We start from the raw sequence: 21,789 nt of genomic DNA, 5'->3' as shown, positions 1-21,789 counted from the left end.
TCCTATGGTGTTGTAGAAGCGTAAGCCTGTCTGCTCCTGGGGAGCTGCCAGACCTGAGGGGACAGTTTCTTGTAGCACAACAGAACTTCATTCCTGATGCCACAGCCTGGAACTGATTCTTGCTCTAGTGCTGGGTCAGGCCTTAACAGCCTGTACAGGAATAAGGAATGCTCTGTGCCAGTCACACCACATCATCCCAATCTTGATTAAAACCAACTGAATATTAACATGTTTTAATTTTTACCTAGTTCAGGCTTCTCACATGCTCAAACCTGGCACTGCCACATCTGCCACTAACGGGATTAACTACATAGACATTATAATTCATTATGAATTACAATTCACTGTAGTAGCTACAGCTCACTGTTTTATTTAGTTGGTATTACCTGGACCACAGAGAATCAGCAGGTCCCAGCTTGCTCTGAGGCAAACCAGCACGGAGGCTGTGCACAGCTGGCCGCCTTGGACTTTGCTCCCTCTCCTAATCGTTAAATTCATGTGACTGTGACTTAGTGCTGCTCACTAGCTGTGGGCAGAGAATAGCTGATCCAATTAATTAGTGAAATTCTTCATCTGCTGGCTGGCCCTATTATGAGGATCTTTACAGAAGACAGTCATGTCAGAAAGAAAATGTTAAGTATGTGCCATTATGTATGCAATAATGCACAAATTAGAATATTTTGGTGTGATTTATTTTTTTCCCTACACTTTGCATCGCACCCGGCGGGCCCTGCCGCGCGCACCGGCGGGTACGGGCTCCCGGATTTCCCGGGAAATCGGGCATTTCCCGCCAGCCGCTCCCGCCACCAGGCGGCCCCGCTGTCCCGCAGCCGCGGACAGATGCCCGGCGCTGCCCGGGCCGGAGCTTCCTCCTCATCCCAGTTACAAGCCCCAACAAAAATGCCCCAAAACGGAATTATCAAACCGCTGTGCTCCGCTTTAGATATAAACACGAGTATCAGCTCCGAACTTCTCCTGTATCCGGTAACAAACCCACCCGGAGCTGCCGCCAGCCCCGCCGCTTGCCAGCACCTCCCAGCAGGGAGAGAGGGCGGTGCCTGAGGCGTCGTGGCACTCAGTGCGCAGGCGCGGTTTCGACGCAAGCGCAGTAGTGGCTGCCACCGCGGAGCGGGAGGGGGCCGCGCTCGCTGCTGTCCCCGCCCGCAGCTCCGCCCGGGCGCTGGGAGCGGCGGCGGCAACTTCCCCTCAAGTCTGCGCGGTGGCGGGGGGGACGATGCGACCCGGCTGAGCGCGGCCTGAGAGGGGCGGGCGGGGCGAGGCGAGGACAGGCGGCGCCAGCAGCAGCAGTAGCCGCCCCACCGCTGTAGCCAGAGCCGTCCGGCAGCCTCCCGCCTCAGCCCGCTGCCTTCCCCCGGCCGGGGCAGGAGCCGCCGCGGCCGTCCCATGTCCCGTAAGGCCAGCGACAATGTGGAGTACACGCTGCGGAGCCTGAGCAACCTGATGGGCGAGAAGCGGCGGCGGCAGGCGGACGGGTCCGCCGGCTCGGGCGCGGCGGCGGCGGGCGAGCGGAGCCTCATCGCCGCCGAGTCGTGCTCCAGCCTCAACAGCGCGGCGTCGGGCGGAGAGCTGGAGCGGGCGGCGCGGCGGCAGTTCCAGCAGGACGAGACCCCCGGCTTCGTCTACGTGGTGTCGGTCTTCTCCGCCCTGGGGGGCTTCCTCTTCGGCTACGACACCGGCGTGGTGTCGGGGGCCCTGCTCCTGCTCAAGAGGGAGCTCAACCTGGACGCCCTCTGGCAGGAGCTGCTCGTCTCCAGCACGGTGGGCGCCGCCGCCCTCTCCGCCCTGGCCGGCGGCGTCCTCAACGGGCTGTGCGGCCGGCGACCCTGCATCCTGCTGGCCAGCGGCCTCTTCACGGCGGGGGCCGGCGTGCTGGCCGCCGCCCGCGACAAGGAGACCCTGCTGGGGGGACGTGTGGTGGTGGGGCTGGGCATCGGTGAGTGCCGCGCCGTCCCGCCGGGCCCCTCCGGCCACTGCAGCCCGAGTCCGTCTCCCGGGGGCACCCCGGCTGCTGCCCCGGGCGGGGAGGAGCTCCCCCAGGAGGCAGGTGTAACCGAGCCCAAAGCCCGCGCGTCCACAGCCCGTTTCTGTGAGGCAGCCCGCAGACAAAAGGCGAACAGTGGCCGAGGGGCTGGAAGTGCAGAGCTGCTGGCCGGGGGCGTGTGTGACCGGGCTGCGGTCAGCACGGAGTCCGCTGGGGAAAGGGAGAGAGTGTGTGAGTGTGTGTGCTCTCCCCTCTTGTTGCTGGCAGGTGCTTGTGTCCGAGTTGTGTGGTAGAGTGGTCTCGCGTCCTTTCCCCAAATTCATGCTTAGGGTGGTCTGTCAGCACCAGCAGCTCGCACCGGGAGCTTTGCATTCGGTAGGGTGCTGGGGAGTCGGGAGCGAGGAGGTCATGCTTGACTTTCTGAACTGTGAATTTCTTGCACATTTTTGCTTTTCATCGGGCACTTCAGGACTGCTTTTGGGACAAAACGAGGTAGTAATCTTGCTGTTCAAATGAGACAGTTGCTTGGGAAGGCGTTGGTTTTCATTAATAGCATCCTGCAGAACAGAATGTGTGTTGCTGCTCTCAGGTCGCCTTCCTACATGCATTGCATAACTTGCAAGCAGTAGGATCTGGTAAAACTTTATAGTTGTCCCAAAAAACCTGAAGTGACGAGGAGTGTTTCCTCTGATCTTTGAGACTGGTTTCTGTGCCAACTGTGTTCTAACTATCCTCAGAATTTTGGTTGCTCTTTAGCTGCCATCCCGTCAGGCAGTAGTTTGAATTATACTCATCCAAGATGGGGCTATATGAGGATATTCAGAGTACTTGGACTATAGTATGTATTAAAAAAAAATAAAAAAAAGGTAAATATTTCTTACTGTAATCTTGCAATGCTTCCTATCTGAAAGCATGAGAATAAATTGAGGATTAGACTTGTTTTCCTTTACATAGCAAAGTTTTGTCAGACATTGATTCTTTGAATTCTCTGGCTTGTTATAGAAACACTTGCTGTGATGCAATCTATGGTCTTACTAAGGAAAAAAAAGTTAGTGAGTCATAATAAGGGCTGTCAGAAATAAAACTGACTCCATTCTTGAAAAGGGCTCATGCTGGTTTTCCTGTACAGTAAGGAAGATTTTTAGGTTGCAGTTTTCCTGCCCCCAGTTAGGTGGTTGTTGTTTATTTTTTAAATGCTACCTATCTGCGTTTTTTTTTTCCCAGTCGAGACCTCAAATTGCAGAATGTTGGTGATGTTTGTTGCAATGTTTAGGAGACAAGAAACCTGTTCTGCCACCTCATAGTCAAATTCAGTTATCTTGATGGCAATATGTAGTACATATGTTTAGTGGTACATGCTAAAAATACCAAATTTGATGTCTTTTTGTGTTGTAAAACCGCTCATGTTCTATATCCATCATAACTGGTTACCTTGTCAGCTTCAGGGGAAGAGAGGAAAGGGATGGATGGTTTGCTTGACTCTTGTCTATGTGTGTCTTGTAGAGAGATGCATAGACATGCTGGAATTGTCTTACAGTGGTGTGAATAAATGACATTGCTATTGTTGGAGGGCTATGAGACTTGGGGCTTAATGTAATTAATATATAAAAGACAGAAATGGAAATTGGGAGCTAGGGGTTGTTCTTTTGTACAGCGGTAGATCTCTTGTGTGGTCAGCGGAGAGAGATCTCTCCTTGCCCTCTTTCCACATCGGGGATAAAGCTGGTGGTTCTGCTGGGGCTCTGGAGACCTGAAGGAAGGACTGAGAAATGTTCTGAGGATTTTGAAGCAACAAAGACACTGGTGTGTATTTTAAAACCTGATATTTTCTCCTGTTTATCAAAGGTTGCTCTTCTTTATGTGATGCAGCGTATGGCCAGAAACAAAGCATTACCTTAAATTGCTGTGACTGAAGCATCACAAGAGGCTCCAAGAATCGCAGAGTCCAATCCTAACAAGGTTTATTTTACAAAGGAAAAAATATGTTGTGGTTCAAAAGTGTTCTCATGCAGTAAACTGCAACAGTCTCTACATTAAATCCCCCACCAGAGGGAGCCTGGATAATTTCATGAAGGCATTAGAAATCAGTTGAACTTTTAGCCAGTTTCTTCCCTTTCATCTCTTGGAGCCCTATGACTATCACTTGAGTGTCTATGGTGAGCGAGAACTTATAGCGCTGGTGTAAGGAGGTCGCTTGGTAACGTGACACTCCAGTGACAGTGCAAACTGCTGAGATGTGCGGGTGCGATGGTGTAGGGTTATGAAATGCTTTCCTACCTGCAAACCGGTATAAACTTAACTGTATATAGTTTTATACATTTTTGAGATCACTTTCACGTAACTGCCAATAGCACATCTACTGCAGGATCTACTGCAGGAAATTGTGTTTGCTGGCATTAAATAAATGAGTTACTGTGTTGTGGGCAGTACTGTGGTGCTATAAGAGCAGATGCAGGGATGGTGACCTGTGGGACTTCATTCTGCCCTCCCTGGTGCAGGGTGAATCTGTGTTAATTGTGTCCATGTGAGAAAACGGCCATTTTTCTCAACTGTGATTTATAAAGGGCTACGGTTAAACTTTCAAGGATGAAAACTGGATATGTGCAGAAATGAGGAACATCTCTCCCTTGGCTGTCTTGTCAGCTTCTTACCTTTTGCTGTAGAGCTGCTTGGAGATAGAAATATTCTCCTTTTCTCCCCGGCATTTGCAGAAGGAGATGTTTGTGGAAATAAAGACCTTCTCTCAAGGACAAGCCAAAATCCTCTTTTATTGCAAACGTTGAATAGATTTTTATGGTTGGAAACAGCTTTGTCCCCCATCCCTCCCCTTCCTTCCTCTTCCCTCAACATACATACAAAATATAGAGAATGCAAAAAAAGGGAAACCACATTCAGCATTAACTCAGAATATGCATGGCTATTTTTGATAGTTCATGACAACTACAGGCAAGATGACTTAAGAACAAGGTTATGGCCATCATTCCTTCCCCCGTGCTGCCCCTTCCTGAGCAGCTCTTGTGTCCCTGACTCTTTAGGAATTTGGCTGAGCCTGTTGTCAGGAATGCAGTGTTTGGATGCGTATTTATTACAGCAAATGTGGGCAAATTCAGACATTGAAGAAATTGGTTGTTGTGCTCAGTAGTGCTTTTTGTGAGCTTAGCTTGGAAAAACGTCATTGGTACAAAGCACATTTGGACCTTTTGCATCTGTTAATACTAAAGGTCTTGGGCTGCTGCTGAAGGGTGACCAACCACACTTGGTATGGGATTGAGGGCCAGCATAGGTTTGCCTTGTGTTGGCTGCTGTATTTCATACGCTTGGCAGGAAAGCCAGGTTCTTCACGTGGCTCATCTTTGGTCTGTCCTACCAAAGCCTGGGGACAGGCCAGAACTGAAGCACCAAAGGTTAGAGCTAGGCATGGCCATAGATGAAAGCCAGTTGTACTGAAAACCTACTGCTGTGAGAAGGGAGGTGGAGAGTGAGCAGAGTAAGCGCTGGGACTAAATGCAGTAGACTAGGCAGGGTAACAGTGAATAGCTGTGTTTGCAAAGTCACTTCTTTCTTAGGCTGTAATCAGTCCAATGTCCTAACTCTACGATTGTTTTGTTGTCTGAACCCATTGGCGAGATGTGTTTCCGTGGCTCTCCAGTGTGCAATGGGAGCAGTTCATCCTTCTGTCATCTGAGGATGCTGGAGGTTGCAAACCTGCAGCTGATGTACGTGGGTGGTGTTGTGGTGTTCCAGGTAGTCTGTTGTTCAGGTCCCTTTTTTGAGAGCATTTTTGTACCAGCTGTGGAAGGAAAGCTGTTTGAGCTACACAGAGTTCAGGAAGTGACAGGATTAAGCTTGCTCGTGCAGAATTGATCTCTATCTTAATGTACAGTCATTAGCTGGATGATTAGATTCTCCTGTCTTGTTCAGCATGCAGACTAGATGGTGCTCGTTGATGAGCAGCTCTTCAGTGTTTTGTTTTCTTGCTCAGTGTGTGGCTTGGGCATCACTTAATGCACATGCTCCCCAAGCCCTTGTGACAGCACAGTCGCTTCTTGGGGCCACTGTGTGGGCACACGCTCCGTTCCTGGGTCTGCAGTGCGGTGGAGACCTGACTGGTTGGGTGCGTTATCTTCTCTCTGACCCCTGCTTTTGCTGGTATGTGGTGTATCTGCACAATGTGAGCCTACTGCTCAGAGCTTGCTTTGTACTCAAAATGTCTGAAGTGTTTTGGTTTTGTTTTTTTTAACGGCTGTATTTGAATGTCACATATGTAGTGTAGCTTCCTGTAGCATCTTTTTACTGCGTATGTAGGTCATTTTTTCAGTAGAGGAAACAAGATTGTACACGGAATTAGGCAGGAGTGAGAAGTGCTGGCATATGGTTCAGGGCTTCCCTGGTGGGACTGGCTTCTACTGACAGTAAGATCCAGTAGCAAATAACAGAAATAATCAAATTTAACCAAAGGACTAGCGTCATGTAGTACCAGCTCTGTATTATCTTTCCAGTGGTTAAGTAAAGGTCTACTCTATCAGTTGGACTACCATGTATGCTGTGAAAATATTGGAAAATATGAGCTGTTGCCTATTAAAGGTGAGGATATGTGTGCTGGGGGGTTTATTTTATTTTACTATGATATTGAGCTTTTTCAGGTGCTATTTTATCTTGGAAAAAATTACAGATTAATTTCTCCCCCTCAGGCTCCCACGTGAAGCTCTAAAGCTTCAGTCTGTTTTTACAAGTGACTGTCCACCATTTCTTTTAAAGGAGTTTATACCTTAGTACATTTTTTTGGGGGGGAAGGTGACCCTCAGCACTCAAATATTCTGTGCTGCTTCTGGCAGATACCTCTGATTTTCAATCCAGAGATTCATAGGGTATTTTTTCCTCCACAGACAAAGGTTCGTTAGCAGAAGCTTGCAGTGGGGATGAAGGGACAAAGAACCACGTTGTTTTAATCAACTCTTGTTTTGCTGCTGACCAGAGTGTCCAGGATCTGTTGCTGCTGTTACTGTGGGTGCTCAGGGCTGGGTCCCTCCATCTTAAGAGCTTAATCTGTTCTTGTGCAAAAGCATTTGGGAGGATGCATTATTTTCTGGCTGGACCTCTGATCTTGCGGGGTACCAGGGGTCCATGGAGATGAAAAGCTGTGTTTTCTGAAGTGCTGTGATTTTGTGTGCATTGGACAGGGTGCGCAGCGCTCTGCTCAGTTCACCTTGACTCAACAAGCGCCCGCTCCGTTATTGTTTTGTGTGATGGTGCAATGTAAAACGATCAGCTATTTATACATAAATATTGCTACCTTTGGCAAATATTTAGTGACCTTTTCAAAATAAAGTATTAAGTACACAGAGTTATATCTAATAGAAATTTTGGACTTGTGATTCTGGAAACTATTTAAAGTCATGAGTGGTGTTTCCTTTTTTTTTTTTTTTTTTTTTTTTTAAACCTTTGGTTTGGGCTTTTTCCTGTTGTTTTTGTTTAACTTAAAAAAATCCTGTAGTTCGTAAACCTTGAAATTGATTTTCTGTCTCTAAAACATGGGAATCTTGTGAAATAGTTTTCCCTGTCATTGGTCAAACTGTTCTCTCAGAACGTGATTCCTGTTGTGTTTTAAGTATTTTTGTTCATTTTGGAAAAATTACAATGCATCCAGTTTATATGTGACATAAAATTGAAACTTTCACGATCCTCTTACTCCTTATAAAAAGGCATCTTGAAGGAATCTTGCTGCGTTAAACACAAGTGTTTGGTTACCCATCTTGAAACATTCGTGTGGGCACCATAGGTGGGTTTATTTTCAAAATGCTGCCGGAACAAGAGCCCAGTGGCATCCACCTACCATGACGTTAAAGACAGCAAATTATTTTCTTGGAACTCTTGAATCTGAGTGACTTGCTTGGGTGCAGCTTGTACCCGTCACATCGGCAGAGGTGAGAGGCGGGACACCTGAGGACAGTCCAGGCAGCAGATTCCAAGTGTCAGCTGCTGTCTCTGCTGCGCACTGTCAGACTATGCTCTTCATTTTTATTCTGAGCATGCTAGGATGTGCTTTGCCAATTGCATCCTGAAAGGCAATGAAAAAAGTAAAAACACTGAAAGTACACGCTGAGAAGTTGTTTTGTTTTGTTTTTCTAATTATATTTTTTCCTTATGCCATTATCAGTAAACTTCAAGATAATTGAAGTTGTAGTCAACGGTGTGGAGTCTAATTGGAGGCCAGTATCTAGTGGACTGCCTCAGGGGTCAGTACTGGGACCAATATTATTCAATATATTCATTAACGATTTGGACGAGGGAATAGAGTGTACTATCAGCAAGTTTGCTGATGACACTAAGCTGGGAGGAGTGGCTGACACGCCAGAAGGCTGTGCTGCCATCCAGAGACCTGGACAGGCTGGAGAGTTGGGCGGGGAATAACCTAATGAAATTTAACAAGGGAAAGTGTAGAGTCCTGCATCTGGGCAGGAACAACCCCAGGTTCCAGTATAGGTTGGGAAATTACATATTAGAGAGCAGTGTAGGGGAAAGGGACCTGGGGGTCCTGGTGGACAGCAGGATGACCATGAGCCAGCACTGTGCCCTTGTGGCCAGGAAGGCCAATGGCATCCTGGGGTGTATTAGAAGGGGGGTGGCTAGTAGATCGAGAGAGGTCCTCCTTCCCCTCTAATCCGCCCTGGTGAGACCACATCTGGAATATTGTGTCCAGTTCTGGCCCCTCAGTTCAAGAAGGACAGGGAACTGCTGGAGAGGGTCCAGCGTAGGGCAACGAAGATGATTAAGGGAGTGGAGCATCTCCCTTATGAGGAAAGGCTGAGGGAGCTGGGTCTCTTTAGTTTGGAGAAGAGGAGACTAAGGGGGGACCTTATTAATGTTCATAAATATATAAAGGGTGAGTGCCATGAGGATGTAGCCAGGCTCTTCTCGGTGGCGAACAATGATAAGACAAGGGGTAATGGGATCAAGCTGGAACACAAGAGGTTTCACTTAAATTTGAGAAGAAACTTCTTCTCAGTGAGGGTGACAGACACTGGAACAGGCTGCCCAGGGAGGTTGTGGAGTCTCCTTCTCTGGAGACATTCAAAACCCGCCTGGACATGTTCCTGTGCGACCTCACCTAGGCGTTCCTACTCCAGCAGGGGGATTGGACTAGATGATCTTTTGAGGTCCCTTCCAATCCCAAACATACTGTGATACTGTAATTAATTGTAGCAGCCGTATGGTCTTAAGTGTTTTTTGTTTTTTTTTTTTAATAGAATATATTGTATTTCTGAATACATTAATTTCTTTTAAAATGTAATATTCTAAGAATCTTAAGGATTATTCCATGAAAATGTGATAAGCTTTTGGGCTGCAAATCCTATGGCAGTCCTGAAAACTGATGATTTCTGCTTAAGATGGCTGGACTCAAATAGGGTGACTGTAGCTATTCTGCATGCTGATGCCATGGAGGTATAATGGGCCTGATGGAGCTTTGTTTGCAAAATGGTTTTATGAGTCTTCATTGGTGAATAATTGAGTTTTGGCATCTGACCTGTACAGTCAGTGTTGCTGGTGTGAAGAGGCTGGGTGGGCCGGGACAGTCACTGGAGCTGCTCAAAGCCTACAACCAGTGACTGATGAAAATCAGGGGAGCAGAGTTCTCCCATTGGTTTCTTTTTACAGCAATTATGCCTGTGAACAAATAGCAAGATAATCTGTTAATTAATATGTTGTAGGGATCTCATCTGGGTGTTCCTGCTCCGGCAGGGGGATTGGACCAGATGATCTTTCGAGGTCCCTTCCAATCCCTTACATTCTGTGATCTTGTGCAACACAGCTCTGGATGTGGTGTGTGGTCATTTCACTACTTTAGCTAAACTATCTTTCTGTAGGTCTTATGATGCAACTAGAATGCAAACATGTCTAAAATGTATTTTGCTTATGACAATTGAAGAAATGAAGCTTTAAAAAAACACTCTTTCCTGTTCTTTCCATTTCTGATCTCTGTCTGATTTGTTGGGGGTTTTAGACCTGTGGTTTTATTAAAGATTTATTCAAAGCAAATGCCTGAAGGTGAGTTTTTTATAGGTGGTTTCTCGATCTGAGTGTTGGTGTACCCAGTCACTGAAGCTGGGTTTTGCGATGAGGGTGTCCGTCCCCTGTTCCCTTGCACGTCCCTTACAGACGTGCTGCCGTTGTGGATGAACCATCACGCCATGACCTCGGAGCCCACACGCGTCCGGCTGGCTGTGGATCTGCAAATGTGTCCCTGCCTCCCCCTGGTTCCGTCTCTTACTTGGCTAAACAGGAGTGCCTGCCTCTGCTGCAGCTGGGGACAGGCCTCCTCGTGTTCCTCCCCTTCAAGCAGCAGTTCCGCGTTTGAAGTTCCGCACGTGCCCCGGGGATTGCTCCTGGGTTGGCTTTCCTGGGAGTTCAGCCGTGTCTTTGTGTGGCCGTTGGGTTAGTGAGCTCAGACACTGAAGCAGTTGTGTGGTCTGAAAAAACAAGTATGTTTGTTTTTACACATGCAGGTTTTAACCTTGGGCTTGTGCCTTACTTGTCCCTTGGGGTCTTCTCCCCCTCCCCTAGAGATGGGTCTTCCAGTTTTGTATATTCAGGAGCTGTCACCCCAGCTTCTCTACTTGAACTTTTCTTCCTCGCTCCCTGAGTTTTTCCAGTGTAATTCAGCAAGGGAGCAGCTCTCTGGAGGAGGTTTGCCCTCCTTGGCTAATCTGAAAGGCTTCTTGGCTCTCATTAGAGCTGGTGTTTTCCAGAAGCACCTGGCACCAACCTTGGGGCTCATCCTTTGCTACTAAGTGTCTTACATCAATGAACTCGTTCTACTCCTGAGTGATGAGGCAATTTCAAGGCAAACCAAAAATTTCCAGGCAGTGTGGAAAACCCTGGTGGTACCTGATGGTTTTAGCACGTGGGCTGACAGGTACTCTGCAAGGCAGAACGGTCTGAAGGGAGAAGCGGGGTTTCCCTGGGAGACAGTTGCCTCAGGCTGCAAATCTAGAACTTTCTGGCCTCTTTTCAACACTATGTACTTGGGAGGGTCCGAGTTTTCACAGGTCTCATGCCAGCTGGTAGCATTGAGGAGCTCTCTGGTCTAATCAGCCAGCCAGGCACATAAAGCTGTGTCCTCGGTTGTCTCCGAGGCAGTAATGAAGTGATTGTTGATCTCTAGATGATAGACAGAAGATGCCAGAAATGGTGGAGGACCTGCTGTGTAAACAAAAACTTGTATCCAAAATTAGATTCACCTGGCAATCATCCATATTTTCATAGTCTAGACAAAATTAAATAACTTCAGAAAAATATACCATAAGCGTTAGCCCTAAGGCAAGAGTTTTCCAGCCTCTCCCAGGATTGGGAGTTTCTGCAGGCTAACCTTTTCTGTCTTGGTCAGGAACAAGGAGTAACAGCCCTTCTGTTTCCCCTTTTTTTGTTCAGAACACTCATGTGCGTGGTTTCCTCAGCTGTTGCTTCTCTTGCTTTGGAAAAAGGAGGTTATTTTCTTGCAATTGGAAGGAAGTATTAGGGATGTCTTGGTGTTTAGCACAGCTCCCGTCATACTCTGGAAACCCCGGGAAATGCTTCTCAAGTTGGAAAGAGCAGAAGAGCCACAGGTGGTGTTGCCCACGCTGTGGGATGTGGAGTGCAGCTGGGAGCTTAAGTTCTAGCGTAGGTGAGGGAGAGTGGTGTATGAGGATCCCAGTGGCAGATGCCTTGAGTCAGAGCTAGCACTCCTTTGGGATGGATCTGCTTGTCCAATGTGTGACAGTAGGAGAGAAACACTGCTTATGATATTTTTTGTGTGATTAAGGTTCAGGTCAAAGTACTATTTTTTAATTTTTTTTTTTTTTCTCCTCGCTGTATTAGGACTTAATCTGCCTGACTTATTTTGAACATAATTTTGTGTTTGTAGCTGCCCACCTAGGAACTTTCTTTTAATTTGTGAGGTTAAGGAGACAAAAATCAAAGAGATTCACCACTAAGCACTTGCTCTCTTGATTTGGTTCATTATTTTTATTATGGTTGTCAGTTGGAGCTATGATAGAGCCTGGGGAGAGTTAGTAACATCCGAGAAAGTCAGTGTGGTAACAGGTGAACTAAAGCACAGCGAGCATGGAGGAAGTACTGGTTAAGACCTAAGCTGTGTGTACTTTAGCAAATGTTTGCATATAAGTGACCTTTTTTGTTTGTTCTCACATCCTTGATTATTGAACGAGTGAGGTCAGTAGTAGCTATGTCAGCACCAGAATGGGGAATCTGCCTGAGGGGAAAGGGCAAGTCTGGTTTTATTCACTGTGGAGTTCAGCAGTTAAGTCTTGCCTCATAGACTCCTGCTCCTGCATTAATCACAGCTGCTGCTGACCTCCCTAGTCCAGTTGATGTTGGAACACCCTGGTACGAATGGAGAGCCAGAGCCTCCTGCACAACTTCAGGAACACGAAGAAAGGGTTGGAAAAGATTGAATGTTGTACATAGGCATTCATGATGTTTTAACTCAGGAATTCAATCACTGCAGTAATATTTTCAGCTGAACACTGAGGTCTGGTTTTGTGCTGTAGGTAGTTCTTGGGTAGGAGGAAAAATAAGGCACAGAATGTAGATCCTTTCTCTTGTAATGATTGACTGGCATGTTCCTGGATGAAATCATTGGTGCATATAGCAGAAGTCTGGGCACACATTGAGTGGAGCATTGCACAAATAATGTCAACTTCCAGTGAGTGGGAATGTACTAAATTATTTGAAAGCTTGGGCACGAGAAGGTACGATTTATCTTAAAATCTAGACTTTGAGGCAGGGCACAACAGTTGCCTACACTTGTGTGCATCTCCCCATCCTTCAGGTTTAGGGCTTCCCTCCGCTCCTGGCCCCAGTCTGCAGTTTTACTAGCTAGGCTAAACAAAATACTATCACGTTCAACAGTGTGTGAAAAAGCTGTAGTTTCAAGGCATAATTTTTAGGTCAAGCTGTGTTGTTGTTTTGCTTTCTTTTGTGCCTGCTGGTGGTGACTTTAAAGTAAAAAAATAGATGCAGCTTGTGTTTTGGCTTTGATTCTGCCCGTCCCCACCTGCTTCTGACTCTTCTTTCCCTGGAGTCCAAAGCTGTCTGTAATATCAGTCTGCAGGGCCTCTCCCTGATTCAAAGTTAATTGCTTTGCCTGACACCCAAGTACTATCTGGGCGATTAATCATTATCCTCTTAGATGTGGAGTGCTCCCTTGCACAGAAGGAAGCAGAGCTCTAAGCTTACGAATGCGGCGGTGCAGAGGAGGTTTTTCCTCAGAGCTCAAGACCAGCAGGCCTGTCTCCTCTGTAATACCTGCTGTATCTTTAACAAGATCTGAGCCACCTGTTAGGGATATTTATGCTTAACCTCTTCAGAAGTTAATTCTGAGTAATTCACCCTGTAATGGTGAAACTAAGTGTGTGAAACTCTCTGTTTGTTTTCTAGTTTTCTTCACCTAGAATCTTAACCTGTTTATGGCTGGCTGAAAAAGCCTCTGCTCATGGTCGTGTGTTCCCCTGTACATTTAATCCCTGGGTACAGGTTTGTGTGTGTAACTGCTTCGGGTGGGTTGCTGAGGCAGAAATCCCTATAGCAGTGTGGGGCTGGATGAAGACAAGCCTGGCCTGCCTGTCAGCCTCCTGTCTCAAGTTTTGTATTAATGCTGCTTTTCTTCCTAGAGGCTCTTTCCAGGATACACAAAGTAAAACTGTGCATGCTAGGTGTGATGGGGACTTTTTATAGACCACTTCATTACAGTCAAACTATTCAGTGCTTCAATTTCTTTGGCTGCAATGGCTTCTTATCCCCAAGTTTCCCCTCTGAGGGAGCTTCATTTGGACTGGGATGTAGAGAAACCACGCTCCTTGTGCTGGTGAGAAGGTGGGGAACTGCAAGTGTCAGCGCTAAATTAGCGGTACTTGAACCTCAGCAACTCGTCTGCCACACATTGGTGAGAAGGAATGTCTGATCTGGCCTCCTATACAGTCGTGTTGGAAAGTAGGGATTCAGACATCTGGAGAGCTGTGTGTGTGTGCATGTGCAGGAAGAATGGAGTAATGAAATAAAATTATATTGGTGGATATTTTAATTAGGAGTAGTTTATATTTTTGTGGTGAGAAGAAAATGTGAGTGGCTATGCGAGAGGATGCTGTAAACCAATTGTGCTGCTTTCTGAGACGAGTACGTTTGGAATGGTTGCCACAGCTGTGCTCTGGAGAACAGGAGAAGGTACAAAGAACTGCTTTGAGCTATGGAGCTGTTCCTTCTACTTCTTTAATTTTTTCTTTTAATCAATTGGGAATATATAGTAGTTCTTCATTCTCTTTTTATCAAGTAGGGATGTATATTTCTTGGCTTAGATAACGTGGACTTGTATGGTCTAACACCTGCATGGGTTAACTATTACAGTTCTCACCTGTGCTGTGGCAGTGAGTGAGAAAGAATACTTCAAGAAGCTGATCTAAGCATTCTCTCACCAGTTTTAAACCAGTGTGATGCCACTGACATTATGGCAGCATTGTTTTCTTTACCTCACAATCTTGATAAACTACTAATTAGCATGGTACTTTACAGGAGATACATATCTGTTCATTAGGTAATTGTAGGTTCATATAAAATTTAAGTCTGTAAGGTAGAGATGGATGTTGCCCTGAGCTACAACTAAAAAATACTTCATGCAGATTTGTTAGAGAAGTTTATAAGACTTGCAAGCTGATATTTGAAGATGACACACATAATATTTCTTTGTAAATGCTTATATTCATCTTCCATGATATTTTGCTTACAGCAATGCTCTGTTTCTTGCTTATATCAAATGATTCAATTAGTTGTAGTAAAACATAAAAATGCCCTCATGCATATTTCTCAGCCTTGTAAAAGTGTGTTCCTGGTGGAGCTGAATCATCCAGAAGCAGCGCATGGCTCTCTTTGGTTTGTATTTATATTTGTTGTACATTATCGGTACTAAAATACATGTATCCCTAAAGCAATAATAGGTTGAGAAGTATTTGGCCTGCTGCATCTCCATTTCACAGTTGCTCTGTGTGTTCTGTGGTTTGGATTTCTATTTGTCATGCATTATCAGTCACTAAAATACATACATCCCTGAAGCAATAACCGACTGAGAAGTGTCTGGTCTGCTGTATTTCGCTTTCACAGTTGCGCTGTGTGTTCTCTACTCCGCAAATTTGCCCTCTTACAGGATCTGTAGCCATCGGTTTTCTAAGCCACAGTAAATTTTGCCGATGCAAAAACCAGATTGGGTTACCTGTCCTAGGAGCTGGAGCCCACACAGTTCTCTTGTGCGCTGTGAAAGCAGTAGCAGCAGGGACACTGTTGCGTTCTTGTACTAGCAAGGAAAAACATTATTTCGTGCTGGTACAAGGGGCTGGAGACACATAGCCTGGAACTCATCTTGCTGTAACATGAAGTTTATTGTATCATTCAGTCCTGTTGTCTCAAGGCTGAGTTACCACAAGCCTTGTAATAAGATGAGTTAAATACATGCACGCAGTTGTTTTACTTTGCCACTCAGGTTTGCTGACTTTAAATTCTGCAGTTAGAAAGGTTCTGTTGTACTGTTGAAAGGCCAGACTTGTGCATCGTGTGACCCCAAATGTCTGAGGCACCATCTTCTCTCAGTAAACATAAGACAAGTCTGTAATTCTTGGATTTATCCTTTCCTGGTCACTTAATCTTAAAATGACTGTGGTACTTCATGCCTCCATTTTTCCTTCTGTAAGGTGGGGCTGATGGTTGCTTGCATTTTCAAAAGGACTTATTAAAACCAATCAATCTTCAACTCTATCAATCATAGCCTGTTCAACACTACAGTTTCTGTGAATGGACTTAACAGTCTGATTTTCGGTTTCTTGAATAATTTCATCTACAATGAGATCTTTTCTGTCCCTCCTTGCTGTGTGTTTGGCCTTCAGACAGGCTGTACTGTTGGGGATAGCAGTCAGAGGAGCCTGGGCTCAGGGGAGCCTCATGTTCAGATTTACTGAAATGCTGGTAAATTATTTGTTACAAATTACAATTAATGGCTGTTACGTAGTTCCCACTGGGCCTTGTAACTGTAGATAATTCTACTTAACTGGAAACGCAAGCCATGTGTTAATAGATAAATATATACAAGTTGTCACATACTTGTCACTGCACAGAAAAATAGGGTTGCCTAAAATCGACCCAACACTATAAAGCATTTTTAGCATGTATCTCAGTGGAGTAATGTGGATTTAACTTCCAGAATGTAATCTGACATGCTGTATCACTAACTATGCTTATTGTTCAATTACTCCCACGAGCCTTTTCTGTTCCTTACAGCAGTTGGCACAAGAGTCATTAGAGGACTTTGCTGCTAAATGCATTTAGTAATTTATACCCAAGCTTGAGTTTTCTGATATGGTGTATTGAGACACTACTCAAAGGGTCTATGCGTTTTAGCAATTAAAAAGTCCTTTAAACTGAGAGAGCAATGTAAACTCAGAGTGAGCAGATGAATGTGGATGTGAACTTGACAGTATTTGAAAGGTGGACCATGCTGCACCTGAAGATAACGAGCAATGGACATTTGAATTGCTGAAAGCACACAGTGCATTGGAAGCACCATCTGGGGGAAGCTTTTCTAGCTGTCATGTTACTGCAGTATGGTAGGTCCTGAGTATTCCGGAAGGGAATTCTGCTATTAAGGAGGCTGTCTTTGGTGGCATGAAGAGAAGCATTCTGCTAGAACAGAGGCTTCTTCCTGACCTCATCTACACCTAAACCGGTCGTCAATATGTGTGCTTTGCAATGGATTGTAAAAATCCTGTGGTTTTATTATTTTCTTACTGCATACAAGTATAAATGGTACTAACTGGGCAGGTAGGAGTGGGTAACGAGTAATTCAGAGATCCAGTCACCTATGACCTGTTTCATGCTTTGTTGCTGGTTCCTGGTGCTTTATTACAAGCTATCACAACTGGTTTCTTTCCTACTCACAGTTACTCTATTAGTGCTCAGTTTAATGATTCTTTTCCAGTAGGTAATTAATTCTGCCTCCTGATGCTGCCCTCCTGAAGTATTGTCAGCAGCCCTTACCTTTTGTTTTGGGAAATACGGAAGAGGATGTAGACCAGAGATGTTTTTAAAATGTAAATAAAAGTCATTCTTTCTACTTTTGAGTGAAAATTCAATTATATGTAGCTAGGTTCTACTGTAATTGATATTTCAATTAGATCCTGCTTTATGAAAACTTAATTAAAAGATCAGGTGAAATGTGACCAGATTATAAGGAAACAAGATGGGAGACAGTAATTACTTCGCAGGGTTCCTTTGGCAAGAGCGCTGTAAGGATTCAGAGCTCCCTCCCCACTCTGCTGTTAGGGTTTTCCTCAAATATGAACATTTCTTTATACATTTTCTCTCTGAAAGTAGACCAGTGCTGTAAGTGCAGAACTTGCAAAGTTTGTATTTCAGAGAGATCCTGCATTTAGTTGTTTTTCTTGGTGGTAGCTCGTGCATGGATCTTTTAACTTAAAACTTGAACCTGACGTGAGAATGTTTTGTCATGTTGAGAGAGAACAGGGCTTCATTTTTAGCTTTAAATCTTTCTTTTTTAAGGACAGAATCCCCTTCTTAGTGGGAGCAGATATGAAGGAGTTAAATAAAATTCACCCGAGGCTGTGTGTAGTAGCTGTGCCTCAGAGTACAAGAGAGCTGGGGCACTTAGGGGCTGGGAGGCAGCAAACTCAAGCAGCAGAATATTTCATTGCCTGGTTAATCTTGCCACTTAAATTGATTTATTGGAACTTGTGCAGTGCAAGTCACAGGAAAAGCAGATTTTATCTTAACAACGATATTTGCTGCATCTATGTTAATTAGAATGGGACTGTCAGATATGCCATTTTAAATGCCAGCTCCTAATTCTTCTTAAAATTTCTTGTTTTCACTGTTCTATTATTGGCTAGGGGCAGCACAGCAGGCTGCCGGATGAGAGAATCAGTGCAGTGCTCTGAGTTACAGCAGCGCGTTTCAGATACCCATCTTTATTTCCTTTTAATCCTAAGGCTGTCTGGAGTTACCAGGGTCTTGTATCAATTAAGGAGATTTACAGAGGGCATCTCAATGTTTGCCCAGCTTTCCGTGCAGGCTGACCTGCAGGTCCTCCTCCGTCCTCGCCTGTTGATGTGCCTGAAGAAGGAAAAGAGGGCAGGAGGAGTTCTTGGGGACACCTTGGGAGCTGTGCTCCTCTTATCCGTGGTTCTCACACCTGTTCGCTCTGAGCGCTGTCATTAATAATGAGGTCTGCAAAGTAAAAGATGGAGTAACGCAGCCCTGCTAGCAGAATCACATCTGCTGTTTGGAAGCCCATTGCAGTGCGTCTAGAGGCCTGCAAGTTGTCAAAAGCTGAAAGCCATGAGAGCAGCATCTCCCAGGTTTTCCTGGGATCTTCAGTCCTCCATCCATCTCTTCCTTGAGGCCTTGAAACTTGCAGCATTGTTTTAGGAAGCTCTTTGACAGTCTGTTTCCCAGATAAAATTTAGCAGTAGCTTCTTCCCACCTGCAGCATCCACCCACTCCTGCTTAGCTGAGACTCTCCTCAGCTTTTTGTCCCTTAGATGTTGGTAATGGAGTAGTTGATCTGTTCCTTTTTTCCCTTTAGGGCTTGACAGCTACTGTCTTGGGTTTTTTCCACAAATGCAGCAGCCTTATTCTTCACTTATAACAATTCTTTTTTTGTCAGTATAAGCAACTGATGAAAGTAAATACACAGCAAAATAGCTTAAAGTACCCTTGTATCCTTTGACAGCTTAAGTGTTACACTGTGAATCCTGCAGTTGTGACTGCTGATCCAGACTATTGCAAGTCATTTCTAGGGGTAAACCCACATGGCGTGAAGAAGTTCAGCAATGGTTTGTCCCTTTAGTGCAAGATCTGGCTGATTCCAGGCTGAGAGTTGGGAGTGTTCAGCCAGAAGAGAAGGCTTCGGGGAAACCTTATTGTGGCCTTTCAATACTTAAAAGGTGCCTATAAGAAAGATGAGGACAGACTTTTTAGAACAGTGTGTTATGACATGACAAGGGGTGATGGTTTTAAACTAGAGGAGAGGACATTCAGACTAGACATGAGAGAGAAATTTTTTATGATGAGGGTGGTTAAACATTGGCCCAGGTTTCCCAGAGAAGTGATAGATGCCCCATCCCTGGAGGTGTTTAAGGCCAGGCTGGATGGGGCTCTGAGCAACCTGATCTAGTTGAAGGATGTCCCTGCTCATTGCAGGGGGTTTGGACTAGATGAGCTTCCACCCCAAACCATTCTATGATTCTACAATCATTTTCCTAATAGTCAAAACCCTTTCTGAGACTTAACCACTTTCCTTGAGAGATCCCTACCTGGGATTCCTCCATAGGATGTTCTCTTATTAGAGTTGCATTTCACTGGCACCAAGCAGCTGTTACTGAAATGGTGGTGAGGAAACCCCAGACCATGGGGAGGAGGTGCACAGAAGCTAGACACTTAACCTGAGCTGCTTCTCATTAAGCAAAGAAATGTGCAGCACTTGGACTATGGACTCAAGATGCTGATTTAACCCCTGTGCACTGGGAACATCCTTATTCTTTCTATCATACCAAATGTGCATGCCATGGAAGGTATTTTGAGAAAGAAGTACTATACTCCTTTCTACCGTCACCCCCATGCTCCAGTAGTGCAAATACAGACACCGTCTGTTTTCCCATACAGTCAAAAAATGTGGTTTATTATCTCTGCATGGATGGATCGTTTATGTTTGTAGACTCATTCTTGCTTGTGTATGATACCACTACTATAGAAGGAAAATGAGCACTAACTGCTACTCGTATATTTTAATTATAATGATAGTTAGACTTGCACTACTGTCATGAGTGCATTATAATGATATAATAGAATTTTATTTTTTTAAAATCAGGCTTTAGACTGTAAAAGACTTACAGAGCTTTTGTTTGTTTTTTTTTTTTTTAGAGCAGTAGTTATAAAACCATATAACTGGTACCTGTCCCTACAAATCATGCTGTTTCTTGCACAAGTGGGTAACTAAATGTAGTAATTCATGTCAAAATATAGTTTTCTGTGTGGATGGATGCACTGTATTTATCCAGTGAAAGCATAAAATCACTGGGACAGTGAATTAGACGTCAGTATTTTTATGAATGGCTTTCCAGAATAGTGGATTAACACATTAAATATTATTCCATTGTTTTTGTCTAAACTACTGATTTTGCTATGAGATTAGTCTTTCTAGATTAGTTTTTCTTGATAGCAAGTGAAAAGTAAGAAAATGCACTCTTCTGCTTGTCTTCATCTTAATCTGCATGTTTGGAGTCAGTTTCTGGGCTTCTGGTTAATGAAACCTAAAGCAATTTACAGAGGAGTTAGCCAGTTTAACCATTTTAATAACTGCACTTGCAGAAAGAGATGCTGTTAAAACCAAGTTACTTCTCGTTTGATGAGGGATTTCAGGTATGAGTTGGAGGTGTGCTTTTAGCTGAGCTGTAGTTCAGCTTCTGAAGCTTGTTTGTGTTTGTTTAGATATCACTTCTCTTGGAATTAGTTTAAGGTGGGTAAAGCATCACTGCAGTAGGGCTAGGAAAGAAAAACATGCTTTCTGAACTGTCGGGGATTGGCTCAAGGAGCACAGACATGAGTCCACCAAGCAACTGTACGAGCAGAGCCCATTTTAGTTGACATAAGTAGGCCTTAGTTAGCTTGTCTGTTAGGCCGTGGGAAAGGGGGGAACGGAAAAGTACTAACTAAGGCAGAGTCAGGATATCCTTGAAGAGATAAGAGTCAGAAGAATGCGGGATGCGCATAGCTAGCTAAACCCAAGTAGGTGGAGTAAGTAAATGTAACCTTTTAGTGCTTAGCCTATTAGATAGAGACAAGTATGCATAATTATGGTATTTGGTATAAATGCACGCTATCTCGGGCAATAAAGTTGAAGTATGCTTTATCACTCATATTGGGTCGGCCGCATTTCTTCCTCCGTCCGCTCGGGTCTGGAACTCTGATGGGATTTCTCTCCGCACTGAACAACAGTGCAACCTTGGAAAGGAGTATTCATTTTATGCGTAGCTTTCAAATCATTACCCGTGTCCTCTGAAAATAGAATTTCTCTGCGTAGGACATCTTTGCTAATCCTTGAAGCACTCAACTGTTGTTCTGGGGTTTTTGATGTGTGTGGGTTTTGGTTTATTGTTGTAAACCATGCAAAGGTTGCATGGTGTTTGTAATGCTGGCTTTCTAGCGTTATGGATGGTCATGCAGATGAGACCTGCCAGATTTTTCAGGGTCATTAGAAAACCAGACTGCCCTGTGTGGAATGGCTGTTTGCTTGGCTGGGTCAGCAGAAGGAGCTGGGTGGCCACTCTGTTAGTGCTTGGTGTGACCTCGAGTTCACGTCAGTCGCCAGATCAAACATCTCGAATGGGAAAGGGAGCAGCTGAGATGCAGATCGGCATCCTGCTCTGCTGCCTTGCTGGAAGGCGACGAGCCCCTGGCTGGGGAGTGACTCCTTGTCTTTGGCCGTGACTGCCCCACAACCTGGCCAGCTTCATCTGCCTGTTTTTCCCAGGTGTAAGCAAGCAGCACGTACAGTGCATGGTCTACATGTGCTAGAGAACATCTATAGCAAAGCACTGTTTCTGTATAAATTACTGTTTATTTGAACTGAAAGCTTCACTTTTGAAGTAGATTAAGTAATGCTTAAGTGTTTGTACAAGCTGTCATAAAGAAAACTACTATGTTGTATTTATCATTTTCAAGTGAAAGAAGAA

The 21,789-nt window shown here is 44.9% G+C and overlaps 1 protein-coding gene across 5 annotated transcripts in view; it reads left to right on the top strand.

Moving 5' to 3' along the window:
• Positions 1-21,789, top strand: part of SLC2A13 (solute carrier family 2 member 13) — a 211,849-nt gene that overhangs the window by 59,224 nt on the left and 130,836 nt on the right. Inside the window, exon 1 of one of the 5 annotated variants that reach the window (XM_065049018.1) lies at positions 1,262-1,954. The exons of the other annotated variants lie outside the window; for them this stretch is intronic. Coding sequence (XP_064905090.1) covers positions 1,405-1,954 — 550 coding nt within the window. The 5' untranslated portion in view covers positions 1,262-1,404. Of the gene's footprint in view, positions 1-1,261; positions 1,955-21,789 lie in introns of those variants that run through there. 5 annotated transcript variants of the gene reach the window in all.

Source organism: Columba livia, chromosome 1, assembly GCF_036013475.1.
Source record: "Columba livia isolate bColLiv1 breed racing homer chromosome 1, bColLiv1.pat.W.v2, whole genome shotgun sequence".
Classification (NCBI taxonomy): domain Eukaryota; kingdom Metazoa; phylum Chordata; class Aves; order Columbiformes; family Columbidae; genus Columba; species Columba livia.
The sequence above is the reverse complement of the archived record's forward strand: the minus strand, read 5'-3'. Positions and strand labels throughout refer to the sequence as shown.